Source organism: Sus scrofa, chromosome 5 (genome assembly GCF_054392235.1).
Source record: "Sus scrofa isolate SSC_HxYL_T2T_F1_AM1 chromosome 5, Sscrofa_HxYL_maternal_Yorkshire_Landrace_v2.0, whole genome shotgun sequence".
In the NCBI taxonomy this organism is placed as follows: domain Eukaryota; kingdom Metazoa; phylum Chordata; class Mammalia; order Artiodactyla; family Suidae; genus Sus; species Sus scrofa.
The window spans coordinates 8,682,520-8,696,328 of record NC_139387.1 but is presented as its reverse complement, the minus strand read 5'-3'; the positions used below and the strand labels follow the sequence as shown (position 1 = coordinate 8,696,328).

Below are 13,809 nucleotides of genomic sequence, written 5' to 3'. Positions count from 1 at the left end.
AGGAGACTTTAAGGGGCTTGCCCAAGGCCCCCAGTCAGGAAGTGGCTGAGCTGCTGCCACACCTGAGGGTACCTTCTTCCAATGCTCTGCCCATCTGCCAAACCAAGTGGCCTAGGCCAGGCCTGAGTAGCCTCCCACCACAGCCCCCGCCCATCTCTCAGGCGATGAGGTGGGGTTGGGCGAGCTGAGCTGAGGTTCCTGACCTCTCAAGCTCCTGTGGCTCAGGCTGCCCGGTGGAAGCGGAGAGGCTGGGGCATTTGCAGCTGGAACAAGAGGCATCCGTTCCATCTGGGAGCCCTCTTGGAAGCCCTCCTGGAGGAGGTGGCTCTGAAGGCTGGGAAGGATTTGGGTGTGGATGAGAAGTGGGGGAGGCTGCCTGGGCTGCAGAGTGACGATTGGAGTTGAGTTTTAGCAGGGCTCCGCCGCTTAAGAGCTGGTGGTCTTAGACGCGCAGCCCCTCCCCGGGGCAGTGGAGGACCCCCCTCCCCACCTTCTCACAGCATCTCTGTGAAGATCCGGAGGGTAATGTGGCCAGCCAGGCACCCGGGACTTGGGGGTGGTCAGGAATGGGGCCCTCCCTTTTTACGCATGACGCAACCCCCCATGGTGAGAGGGTAGGACCCTCTCCCAGGCACAACCCTGAATTTTAAGGAGGTGGCCGCGAGGCTGGGGGCTTCTCGCCCTCCGGGGAGGCGGGCGGGGGGGCTCACCCGGCGCCGCCGTCAGTCTGTCTGTCGCCTCCACGCCTCCCCCCCTCCAGCGTCCCGCGCCTGCAGCTTTCCCCGAAGACATTTGGTGTCAGTATAAGGACGGCTTTGCCTCGCACGCGGCGCAGCTCGGTCTCGCCGCCGCCGCACGTCCCCGCACCGCCGGGCGCTCGGGCTCCTCCGCAGCCCCCGCCGCGCGCAGACCCCGCGCCTCGAGCCCGGGGCCGGAGGTGCGAGCGCAGCCGAGCCTGGCGAGGGACGCAGCCCCGACCCCGCGCCCCCGCCCCGGGCCGCTGCCCGCGCGGCTCCTCTCCGGGCACTTGCCCGCGGGCTCGGTGCCCGCAGCGCCCCCGCCCCCGGCCCCGGCCCCGGAGCGCCGCGCTCCCGCCCGCCCGCCGCGCGCTCCAACTCCGGCTCGGTCCGCGGCTCGTCCGCGCCGCCGGCTTCTCGCCGCCCGCCGGAGCCGCGCGACACTCCCGCCAGCCCGCCGCCTCCTCCCGCCATGGCCCGGGCCCCGGGGCCCGCCGCCCACCGCCCGCCGCCCCTCGCGCCCCAGGGGCTCAGCTGATCCTGAATTGGCGGGGGGGGGGGGCGGCTGGCGGGGCTGCGGGTCCCCCTCGATTTCCGGCTTCGGGGGGCCGCGTCACCCCCGCGGCGCTAACCTGGACGACCCCCCGCTGCCCGGCCAAGTCCATGCCAAGGTAGGTGGGGGTGGGGGTGGGGGAAGGGGAGGACAGGGAGGGCTCCGCTCCGCTGCCAATTTCTTGGCGCGTCGGGCTCTTTCGCTATTGAGGCGTTTATTTATTTATTTCTGGGGACCGGTCCCCCCACCGGCGCGCCCCCATCGGATCGGGCCCCCAAACCCTGCCTTCGGGGTAGGTGCCTTGGGAGGAAGGACGGCGAAACTTTGACCGGTCCCTTCTCCAAGGCCACGAAAGTTCTCTCGGTGCCAATGCTGAAGCCGGCTGAGCCAGCGCTGCAGAAATTTATTCAACAAGTCAGGCTGCCGGCCGGGGGCCCAGGCTGTGTGTCTGTCCCGCTGCCCCTCCGCTGCTGCGGCTCTGCGGCCAGCTGGGACGGAGCTGGCGCCAGGTCCAGGGGGCTGAGCTGGGAGTGGAGGCGGAGGGAGAGAGGCAGCGGGGGTGGTGGGGGAGATTGAATGGGGGAATCCCAGGCAGCGGTTAACTTTGCTGGAGGCGGGGGTGGGGGGCCGGCCCCCTCCCGGGTTAGCACCGAGGGGTGCCCAAGGCCTCGCTGTACGTGACCCGGCGGGGGGTCGGAGCTGGGACTCTCGGGGGTAAAAGGAATTCTCAGCAGGTTGGGGCTGGTTATATAATGAGTGTTTATGATGATTGGGTTTTAATTGTCTGCTGGGTGGTGTGTGGGGAGGAATGTGGGGGACAAGAGGCCTTGGCAGGGGGTGGGAAGGCCTCTGGGGGGCGGTCGGATGCCTGGGGAAGGGGGCTCTTGGATGGGCCCAGGCTGAGGCGTCAGTCAGCGGCTCTGCTGTGTTTCTCTCCTTTCAGGGTCTGGGGGGCTCCTGAGCTATGGATGTGATTGGCATCAGAGGAGACCCCTGAGCTGTATTCTGGCCCTGGGAGTCTATGTTCTGGGGCCAGGGCTGTGTGTGTGTGTGTGTGTGTGTGTGTGTGTGTGTGTGTGTGTGTGAAAGAGAGAGGGAGGAAGCTTGCTTGCGTCTGTGCTGGGCGGTGTCGTGGGGTCTGACACGCCATGTGAGGAGTGTCCTAGGGCCCGGGGTGATCAGGTTGGCCTGAGCAGGGAGCCAGTCTGTTCTGTCTCTCACCACCTGGGGTGGGGGTTACCCAGCAGATACTGGCACCGCCTAGGGCCAGGGTCCTGTGCAGATGGAGCTGTAGCTCCGTGGGCTTGGCCCCGTGGGAAAGGGTCTGGCGAGGAGGAGGTGGGGCCTGATTCCCCTTTGGGCTCAATTGTAGGCCCTACCCACGCTGTCAAGCCACCTCCTGGATCAGTGTCTCCCCTAAGCCCCAAGGACTGGCTTTGGAAACTCTTGTCCACCCTTTAGGACAAACTTTCTGTCCAGGCTCCAGGGCCAGGGCCTGGGAGGGGGACTGGCCGGGAGTCTAGAGACCTCCCTGTCCCCTCCCACCTCTACCATCAGAGGCTGCAGTGGGTGACAGGGCAGGTGGCACTGAGCGGATGGATCCCGGGGCTGCAGACCGGGGGAGGAGAGGAGAAGGGAAGAGCTCGTCCTGGGGGGCGCTGAGCTGGCTGGCACCAAACTTGCCCCCTCCCCCCCAGCACCCACGCAGGGGCCTGGACGCCATGCGGCGACCTCTGAGCTCTGTGCCTAGAGAGCCTTCTAGGCCGGCCTCTGGAGCCCGGGGAGGGGCAGCTTGGGGGAGGGGCTACGGGCCTGGCTGAACACCCCTCTCAGTTCCTTTGACCAAGGTCCCCGCCCACCCCCCACCTTCCAGGGGCTTCTGAGAGGGCATCTTCTAGCTCCACCAGGGGGCACCAAGCAGCAGTTCCCATGTCCCTGTGCCCTGACTCCCCTTGACCTTGGGGGTGGGGGAGGTGGGGGGGAGCTTGCTGCCAGAACCCCTCCTCTCCCAGTCCTTGTCCCTGGCTCCAGACGGCCTGCCCCTCGTGAGCCCGCAGCCAAGCTGGGAGCAGTTTCAGGGACTGGCCTGACTGCAGCCTCCCTGTGGTCCTGGACCCAGATCCACCTCCCGGACCCACGGAGGGGGAGGGGCGACGCCAACCCTCTTCCCCTTGTCGCCCTCCACCGCGTCTCTGCCACCCTCACCCTGTGCCCCAAGTGGGGCTCCCCTGGGCCTCAGCCCTCCCAAGAAAAGTCTGTTTCTGGGCGCTGCTGCTTCCGCCCCCATCAGCTCTGAGCCCTTTCCGGGTGATGAAGCAGGCTCCTGTGGGGCTTCTTGATTCGGGTCTGTACCCCCCCACCCCCCAGTTGCCTTGTTCTCTGGGTGCGCGGCCCTAAAACCATGTCTGGGGAAAGAGAGGCTGCTGGGCTGGGTGCCGGCCTCGGGGGGGGGGGGTGCGCCCTCCTCTGCCTCCTCCTTTTCTGCCCCCCCTTCTTTCTTGTCCTCCCTCCCCTTGCTCTGTTCTGACCCCTTCCGTCCGTCTTGTTCTTTTTTGCTGAACCTCTTCTTCCTGCATGTGAATGTGTCCTCAACCCTTATGCCCCCCAGGGGTCCCCCGCCAGGCTGGGGGCTCAGAGACAGCCCAGGGAGCTGGGAGCGTGTCTGTGGGTCCACGCTCCGTGATCCGCGGTCCGCGGCCCTCTGTGAACGCGTGAGCCTGTGGGCCTGTGAGTCCGTAGGTCTGTGGCTCCCTGGATCTGTAGATCCGTGGGTGTGTGTGTCTGTGAATCTGTGGGTGTGTGGATTCACAGGTCCATGTGTCCGTAGGTTTGTGGGTCTGTGGATCCTGATATCCAGGAAGGTGTGGGCTGAGTCTCTCCCCCTCATGGCTGCCAGTCCAAGGAGGGAAGAAAACAAATCTGATTTCCTCCTCTCGCTTTCTCTCTTGTATTTATTAAGCACCTACAATGGGCCAAGCCCCGATGTGGTAACGGGGGACAGAGCAGTGAAAAGAAGGTTACAGACAGAGTCTGCCCTCTTGGAGCCTCTGTGCTCCTGGGAGGGGCCTGGGCGTCCCCTGTACCAGATGCCAGGTGGGCCCCTGTCACAGGGCCTGATTTGCTCGAGGGCTCTCAGGAAGGAGAACCTGATGCCTGGGGAGGGGGGTGCAGGTCGCAGTCGGCTTCGAAAGCACAAGGTGTTCGGGTGCCCTTGGAGCAAGTGCTGGGAGCTGCTGGGGCTCCTCGAGCAGGAGAGGATGAGAGGGAAGTGGTTTCTCCAGGGTGGAGGCCATGGTCTTTCCGGGCCAAGGTCAGTGCCACCCTGGCCCTAGCTTGCACACCTTCTCCCGGCATCTCAGAGGCCTCCGTCTGCCGAGTCCCCCTCTCCTGCCCTGGCTCGGGTGGTCTCGCTGAGACTGCTTTTTGAGCCGAGCGCCAGGGTTGTCCTTTTTTTCACCGCTGACCGCCAGCTCCAGGGAGCAGTCAGGCCTGCGTCACTGGCTGTGGGTGCAGAGATACGCCTCCTCCCTGGATCCCTCGGCTCCTGTCCTGGCCGGGAGTGACGGGAGCCAGCCTGGGTCATGGGCCTGGTCCCAAGGGGTGCTTTGAATAGCAGGGCGTTGGGGTGATGACTTTCACCTTGAGGGATTTTGGTGAGGCTTGGAAATGTCTCCGGAGTGCCTAGCGTAGGGCCTGGAACAGGGAAGCAGTTTTTCTTTCGTTAAGGTACCTTCCGTATCTCTTTCCCCATTTGCCGTCCCTTTTGGGAGGCAGAGAAAGAAGCCTGCTCTGCATTTTGTCCGAGAGCAAATGAAGCTGGGTGAGACCATACCACGCAGGGGACATGGAGTGGGGACTCCTGACCCAGTGCTTTCCGCTGGGACGCTCTCCCTCCATCAGGGGATACGTGCACCCTGACTCAGTAGCTGAAGTCAGAGCCAGGGCCCTCCGGGTAGAGGGAGTAAAAAATGGTGGGCAGTCACCTGCTGGAGAAATGTTCAAACACACTGATGGAGATTCCAACACAGCCTCGCTGGCTGGCACTTGTCATAAGGCTGAGAGCCGCCAAGCAAATGACGATGCCTAGTGGCAGACACGTGGACAGCTACTGGGGATGGGGGAGTGGGCTGCAGCCTTCTGTCTAAGGCCTGGCCTGGACAGCCCTGTAACCGGGGACCTGGATATGAATCTGGCACATCCAAATCCCAGCTCTTTGACTAAGGAGCTCTTGACCTTGGGAAAATCCCTTCATCTCTCTGTGCCGCAGTATGTTCACCTATGCATTAGAAAGGGCAACAGGGCTTAGTTCATCGCACTGTAATGAGGTCCCTGGCACATAGTAAGTTCTCAGCAAATAACTTGGCTCTGATTCTTGTTAGCCATCGTGGGAGGGGTTGCTGATCTAGTTCCTTGAACACCACAAAGCCGGGAGGGTTAGCTGTTGATTTTGGTGACAGAACCAAGGTGACTGCAATATGTAGGCAGGCTCAGCAAGTTTTGTGTCAGGTCCTGCCTTTAGAGGCCAGATTTCAGCCATTCCTCTGTAGGCCAGAGGAGCTTTGACTTGGCTGCAGCTCCTCTGAAGACGATCAGAGGGGACCAGTGGACCACATGCCACATAGTTGCTTTAGTCTGACTGGATGGCCTAGGCTCTGGGACTCCCAGACTGCATCAAGAGAGTTCCCTCTCTGTTCCTGCAGAATCAGGCAGGTGACCCGTCTGCCCTCTTCTGGGTGACTTGGTGCAAACCTGATCCAGTCCTTGCCGAGGAAAGGCAATCTCGAGCATGACTGGGGAGAAGTCCCAAGGAACAGACGATCTGGGAATTGTCACCCAAGGAATGGATGAGGGAGCTGGTGACAAGAGGCCTGGGGCAGATGAGGCCTGGGGGTGGGCGGGCTGTCGTCACGCATCTGCAGGGCTGTCATGCGGAAGAGGGAGCAGACAGAGGGTTCCAGGGACTCTGAGATGCCGGCTGGAAGATTCTGGGAGGCAGGTTTCCTGCAGCCTCATAGACTTTTCTGCAGCCTGCGAGATTCAGGCTTTGCTTTGGTGTGCTGTATGTGAATGAGTGTTTGCCTCTGCGTGCATGTGTATGTGATCAGGAGTGTGTGAGGTGTGTGTGTCCATGTCTGTGTGAGCAAACGTATATGTGTCAGTAGATACTATGTATGAGTCTGTGTGCGCGTGTGCATTGTGAGTGTGTGTGTTTGTGCATGTCTGAGTGTGATCATGTGTAAGATGTATGGGACTGGGTGTTGTGTGTGAGTGTGTGATTGTATGTATGTGTCTCTGTGTGTGATTGTGTGTGTGAGGGTGACTGTGTGGTCTTTGTGCTGGTGAGTGTGTGTGGTCAGGGGTCCCATTCTTTTCAGAGGTTCTCCGTGTAAAGATCTAGAGCCCAGAGGGTCTAAAACCAGACATGTGTTTCTGGAGCACCTATGTTTCAGGGTTCTGGAATTCCATGGCTGACCAGCTAGCAGGCACGGGAGTCCATCACGGGCGCATTGGGCGCTGGTCCAGTGTCCGGTGTGTGGTCAGGCACTCAGGTGCATTATCCCCACTCATCTTCCTGGCGGCCCTGCCGCAGAACAGCTGTCACCCTGGCTTTATAGACGGGGTATCTGAGGTCCCCGCCAGGCCGAGTCATGTGCCCAGGTGGGTGGGTGTCAGCTCCCAGAGCCCGTGCTCTGAAATACACTCTGTAGAGTCTAAGGTTATTGTAGGTAATATCGCGGGCCTCTAAGCTTCTGGATGATTCTAAAATATTCCGATGCTAAGATTCCTGGATTCTAGAATTCCCAGAATGAATCTGTTGCTTGTTTTTCAAGCTGTGACATTAGCTGATGTGTGATTGTTGACAAAGGGATAAACAAGTTGCTTGTCTGTGTTTACCTGTGAACACACACACACACACACACCCCTCCCATCTGGGGTGACCAGGCCAGACCTCAGGTCTTTCTTCACCAGGACTCTGAGCTCTGCAGACACGAAGCTTGCCCACACCACACTTGCAAGGCTCTGGAGTGGCAGCCGGAGGGCCTGGGAGGCAGATTTCCCCACAGACTTGGGATGATTTGGAGGGTCTTTGCCCACAGTGGGGGTGAGGCTGGTGTCTTGGCTGGACCAACACCTACAGTATATCTGCACTGCCCAGTGACTCAGCTGGGAAGGAAAGACTGGTCCCAGGGCACCTCTCCCTGTCCCAGGGTGGTGCCTGTGGTGCTTCAGTGCTTGGGCTCAGGGGTGGCTGACCGGGACTGAGACCTTGACTCTGCTCTGTACTATCTGGGTGATCTTGGGCATGGCTGGCTTTCCCTCGTCCCCAGTCTCCTTCTCCAGGAGGCAGGAAAAAACATGGTCTGTACATTATGAGACTGTGGTGAGAATCAACATAAACAATTCAGAGAAGCTCTTTGCCCATTGCCTGGCACAGGGTCAGCCTTAATTAGAGCCTCCGTGATGCTGTGATGGTGGTGATGATGGTGGTAGTGGTTGTTGTTTTTGGTGGTGGTGATAGTGATGATGGTGGTGGTGGTGATGGTGGTGGTGGTGGTGGTGATGGTGGTGGTGGTGGTGGTGATGGTGGTGATGGTAGTTGTGGTGGTGATGAAGGTGATGGTGGTAGCGGTGATGCTGCTGCTGATGGTGGTGATGGTGATGGTGGTGGTGGTGGTGGTGATGGTGGTGGTGGTGATGGAGATGGTGGTGATGGTGGTGGTGGTGGTGGTGATGGTGGTGGTGGTGATGGAGATGGTGGTGATGGTGGTGGTGGTGGTGGTGATGGTGGTGATGATGGTGGTGGTGGTGATGGAGATGGTGGTGATGGTGGTGGTGATGGTGGTGGTGGTGATGGTGGTGGTGGCGGTGATGGTAACAGTGGTGGTGGTGATGGTGGTGATGGTGATGAGTGATGATGGTGATGGTGGTGGTGGTGATGGTAATGGTGGTGGTGGTGATGGTGGTGGTGGTGATGAGTGATGATGGTAGTGGCAGTGATGGTGGTGGCGGTGATGGTGACAGTGGCAGTGATGGTGGTGGTGGTGATGGTGATGGTGGTGGGTGGTGACGGTGATGAGTGATGATGGTGATGGTGATGGTGGTGGTGATGGTGGTGATGGTGATGGTGGTGGTGGTGGTGATGGTGGTGATGGTGGTGATGGTGATGGTGGTGATAGAGGTGGTGGTGTTGGTGGTGAAAGCAAAAAGAGGGCTGGAGATGACACGGCTGGCCACATGAGTGCTTGGACATCCACCTTTCCATCCCTGTCATGTTACCTCTTCACAGGGGCCTGCAGAGGCGGGCTGGGGGAAGGCTGAGCTTAACAGAGAGGAAACTGAGGCCCAAGAGGCCAGTGGAGGCAGGAGTGAGGGAGTATGTTCTAGACACAGTGGGGTCCCACTCCTGCCCCTGCCAAGGGAGGCCAGTCCAGGTACCACACCATTGCTCCAGGTGCGGAGGCAGCTCAGACTCTGGGGCCGGATGATCCTGAGTCTGAATCCACTAATACTGCCACCTAAGGCAAGTCCTCTGCTCTCTCTATGCAGATAGGTTGGAGCCCAGCAGGTCCCAGGTGCCAATTCCCCAAGAGCTTTCAGCCATAGGCACCTGGGCAGCTGGGGACAGGAGCTGGGCTACAGGCGCAGAGCCGAGGGAACTGGGAATGGGGAGCAGGGCAGAGGGCTGTGGTCTGGGCAGCTAGGAGGGAGCAGATGGGAGGGGCATGGTCTGGGTGATCACGGGGAGGGGGGCAGGTCAGAGGGTGGAGGCTGGGTGGGCTCTGGGGAGTGCGTTGGTGGCCTTAGCAGTCATGGTCTCTAAGAGCCCCACAGTGCTGGGGGGAGAGTTGCGGGGTCAAAGGACGACAACACAGTGTGACAGCTTCAGACAGGGGCCAAGGGAGGCACCGAGCAAGTGACCATGAAGTGGACAGGGCTGAGCCTGAGGAGAGGAGGTGGCTATGTGTAATCCCCGAGCCTCTGTGGTTGCAGGCAGGGTTTCAGTGGTGCTGGGTGGCGTGGCCTTGGGGCTGATGCAAGGCCAGGCTCTCCTGCCTCTAATAGATGTCTCCAATCCCCCGTCTCCTTTTCACCTCCACCAGCATCCCAGGCCCGCCCAGCCCACCTTTCCAGTCTCCTCCCTGCTCCACCCCTGCCCCTCAACGCAGCTCTCTCTTCAGCCCCCAGAGGGAAGGCTTAAAAACCCAGACCAGACCACACCACTCCCTGCATAAAAACCCTTCTGTGGCTTCCCGTTGCACTTGGAATAAAACCTGAGCTCACAAGGGGCCCTGCCAGACTCTCCAATTTCCTCCCTTCTCCTTGCCCCTGGCTCAGCCACACTGGCCTCATCTCTGATCCTTAAATGCCCTGAGCGTTTGCACATGCCGTTCCTGGTACCTGGAGGGCCCTTCTCACAGATCACCCAAGGCTGGTGCTTTCTGATTCTTACTGTTTTTATCTTAAATGTCTTTAGAGAGGTCGAGGAGGGTTTCTCCCCACCCCCTTGCTTATTTACTTCCCAGCACTTTTTACTTATTTATTCGACTCATATTTATTGAGCACCTCGTATGTTCCAGGCACTGTTCCAGGTGCTGAGGGGATACAGCAGTGAACGAAATAGACCACCCTTCCTGCTCTCTTATAGCCCTCTTTCATTTCAGGAGACAGACACTAAATCATAAATACATAAATTATACAGCATGGTTGGTGGTGATAAGAGCTATGGAAATCCAGAGGGAAAAATTAATTGACCCGTGTGCTGCTCTCCTTTGCTGGAGTGAAGGCTGAATGCGGACTGGTGCCAGGTCGGGCCTCTTCACCAGCTTAACGCCGGAGCCTGCACACTGCCTGCACATAATAGGTGCTCAGGAAATATTTGTTGGACAAAGTCATGAATCGTCAGGGCCTGGAAGAGCAGGGGGTGGGAGCAGAGGCCTGAAGGAGGCAGCCAGCGCTCCTGGACCTGATGAGGTGGACTTTGGCAGGTGCGGAGGGGCTGGGATAGGGAGTGGTGGACTCTGAGGCTGGCATGGCAGCGAGCAGACCCATAGCCACCCTGGAGAGAATGATTTTCTGCCCAGGGGTTGACACGTGGCGGGCCGAGGTGCCTGGAAACTTACGTAAGCGCCATGGCTGTTTTTCTGGAACCAAGAGCAAAGCCCTGAGCTCGGGAGAAAACCCTGCCTCGCTGACCAGCCGGGAGAAGTGGCAGGAGGCGCCAACTCCCGCCTGTTGCCCCCTGGAGCCAGAGGAATGTCCAAATGTATCAATTCTGGGCAGTTCAGCTGACAGCTTAGCGGCCACGGGCAGCAGCTGGGTGGGTGCCAGGGATTTGGGTCTCATCTCTAACTCCCATTGCCCAGCCTAGCACTGCCAAGGTGTCAGGGCCCAGGAGACCCCAGTGGGTGAGGATTCAGGGCTTGGTGGCCTCTTGGGTGAAGCAGTGAGGGGAAGGCCCTGCTGTTGGCCGGATGTGGAGGAGGCCAGGCGAGGCCATGGTCGGTCGTCACTGAATCTGCCGGGCTGGTGCTGGGCTGCTGGCTTCTAGACCTGTCCCAGGGTGTAGCCTTGGCGTGCCCTTCCCTTTTCAGTTCCTCCATCTGCTAAATGGGCTTAATGAGCAGCCCATCTGCTTCTGGCCTTGCCGTGAGCAGAGGGCGAGGCTTGACTGTCGACCTCTCAGGGGAAGTCAGGGCCAGGTGTGTGATTTGCAAGACTTGGTGTGAAATGAACTTGGGGACCCCTGGATTAAAAAGGATGGAGGATTTCAAGTTGGGGACAGCAGGGTATTAAACCAAGCCCAGAGCCCTTCTGAGCCTGGCGTGGTGGGTGGCCAGCCAGGTGACACGCCCAGATTTCTGTCTCTGCTTGTTACCTGGCTGTGTGCCTGGCCTGTCTCTTCTCTGAGCCTCAGTTTCTCCATCCGTAAAGCAAAGAGGTTGGCGTGGGAAGTCTCTGGGTCCTCAGCTTTGTGAAGCTGTGGGTAGGGCATCCCTGGGCTCAACTCTGGGTCTTGGCTCAGGGGTCCCTTCCTCAGGGAGGTCGGCCCTGACTGCATCTGGCTTGCCCAGGCCCCCCGGTATCTGGACCCACAGAACCTCAACCTCTGCTTCGTACCTGACATCATGCTGGCGATACTGCCTATCTTTATAATAACTTTTGCTTTTTCCTTCAAATGTTCTTTACCTTCAATGAGGCAATGTACAATTCTAGTCTCGTTAAAAAACGAATACTCTCAGAGGAATGTCACAACCTTCTAAGAAGGTTTAATTCTCCCCACTTTTCATCTCCTCCAACTGAAGCTCAGCAAGGTGGACCAGCAGGACCACCAGCCTGGACGTGGATTTGAACTTGGGTGCATCTGGGCCCTCCGCTCTTTCCTAATCCTCACGGCTGGATGAAGACCAGAGGGAGGGCGAGGGGCCTGCGGGGGCCCGAGGCTGGGCTGTCTGAGCCGAGTCCCCTTGTCGGGGGAGGCGAGACGGGGAAGTGGGTGCCAGGCTCGCCCTGCCACGTGCTGCCTGTTTCTTCCGCAGGGCTCCCTGCTCGCGCTGCCATGGCTGAGAGCTCCTCGCCGCCCCCGTCCCCTGCCGCAGCCCCAGCAGCTGAGCCAGGAGTCACGGAGCAGCCGGGGCCCCAGAGCCCCCCTCCCTCCCCTCCAGGACCCGAGCAGCCCCTGGATGGAGGCGATCCAGAGGTCCCTCACCCGGACCTGGCACCGGTTGCCTTCTTCTGCCTGCGACAGACCACCAGCCCCCGGAACTGGTGCATCAAGATGGTGTGTAACCCATATCCTTTGTGCGTGGGGCCAGGAGCCGGGGAGGGGCTGTGTGTGGGTCCTGACCAGGGCACTGGCGCTTCCGCGATGGGACCTTCGCCTTCCTCTCTGCTCAGGAGGCCTGAGGCCTGGGCGTCGGCTGTGGCCCTGTGGTGCTGGTGAGCCAGCTTGGGTGGTGAGGTTGGGAGACCTCGGGCCGTGAGGCGAAGCCAGATGGGATGGTGAATGTTCTGGAAGTTGCTGAGGACGGTGGGGGCTCGGCACAGTGGTCCCCTGGCTCCAGAAGCCCTCAGGTGTGAGCCCCAGGTCTGCACGGGGGCTGAGGAGGCAGAGTTAAGTGGGTCCCTGGCCCGTGGCCCAGACCCCAGTGACTGAGCCCCTTGGTGGGTGGTAACTGCAGGGGTGACGAGAGCCTGATGGGGTGCCCGAGGGCCTGAACCCCAACCTGCAGGGCGAGGCTCCGCCCACATCTTATTCTCTGCTGTGTCTCCATCTGGGGCCGGGAGGGCAGGAGCAAGCAGCCTCCCCACAGGTCTTCCTGCTGGTGTCACCCCCCTGCTCAGACTCCTCATCAGTCCCCATTGCCCTGGAGGAGCAGAGCGGAGTCCAGGCCAGCCTCCTCCCTGGGCCCTGCCTGGCTTCCCTCGCTCTGCTTCCCCTGTGGCTTCCAGGGGCTCTTCCCTTTGAAATGCTTTCCCGCCCCCCCTTCACCTGGCCACATCCTTTAAATCACAGCTGAAGTGTCACCTCTTCTGTGATTTCGCCTTAGCCTCTCTGTTGTCACTATCTAGTATGGGATTCCTAGTCTGACACTTGCCTGCTCCAGGGTACTGTCAGGTGACCAGGACACAGACGGAGCCTGTCTCATTCCCTGCGGGGCCCCAGCACCCAGCCCAGTTCCTGGCACACTGCAGGGGCTCCTTCAGTGTTTGCTGGGTGTGCCTGTCAGTGGTGGCCTTGACGGTTTTCCAGGAGTGAATGGGGCACTCTGGCTGGGCTTTAGGGTCCTGAGGGTGGGGGTGGGGAGTCTTTGATCAGGTGCTGAGGGCTCCCCATTCCTCCCCGGCCAGATATCTCCCTCCTGTCGCTAGGAAGGAGCTAGGGGGCCAGGCTCAGCCTGGTGCTCCGCAATGGGGCCACAGTTGATGTTTTGAGTGTGACATCGTTTTGTGATCTGGGCTGTCTTGCGCAGTACTGGATGTTTGGTGTTCCTAAATGCTGCTAGGGAGCGGCCCTCAATCATTGCGACAACCAGAAATGACCCTCACAGTTCCAGACTTTGCAGGATTCTGCTCCCCATCAAGAACCCAAAGGAACGGTGGCCACGTAGGCATCAAGGTCAGGCTCGTGGGAGCGGCTACCAGGACCAGCTGGCCCGGGAGGGGGCGGGGCGGTGTGGGAGGCCTGCCCCCGACAGACCGTCCTGAGTGCCAGTGTCCCTGGTGTGGAGGGGCCCTGGCTCAGAGCCAGCTGCCCTTTGAAGCTTGGTGCTCCCTGACTCAGCGCCTCGCCCAGCCCGGAGGTAGTCCCTGAGTCACTGCTGACTCACTGGAAAGCCAGAAGGCTGCTGGGACCCTCTTTGAGCTGGCGAGCCGGGATGGGAAAAGTCCATTCACCCAAATGTCAGCTCCGTTGCCTGCCTGGCCCAGGCTTGGAGCATGTGCTCTCAGCGGGGTTTCATCTGGGAGGACGCTGGCTCTGAAATGTCAGGGGGTCGGTGGTGCCGTTTGACTCATGGG

General features: G+C 60.2%; 1 protein-coding gene across 3 annotated transcripts in view; it reads left to right on the top strand.

The window, feature by feature from the left end:
- Positions 1–641: 641 nt before the first annotated feature.
- Positions 642–13,809, top strand: part of CACNA1I (calcium voltage-gated channel subunit alpha1 I) — a 119,412-nt gene continuing 106,244 nt past the window's right edge. For all 3 annotated transcript variants that reach the window (XM_085024999.1, XM_085024998.1, XM_085024997.1), the window contains exons 1-2: positions 642–1,408; positions 11,829–12,081. In XM_085024999.1, coding sequence (XP_084881125.1) covers positions 11,849–12,081 — 233 coding nt within the window. In that variant the 5' untranslated portion in view covers positions 642–1,408; positions 11,829–11,848. The remainder of the gene's footprint in view (positions 1,409–11,828; positions 12,082–13,809) is intronic.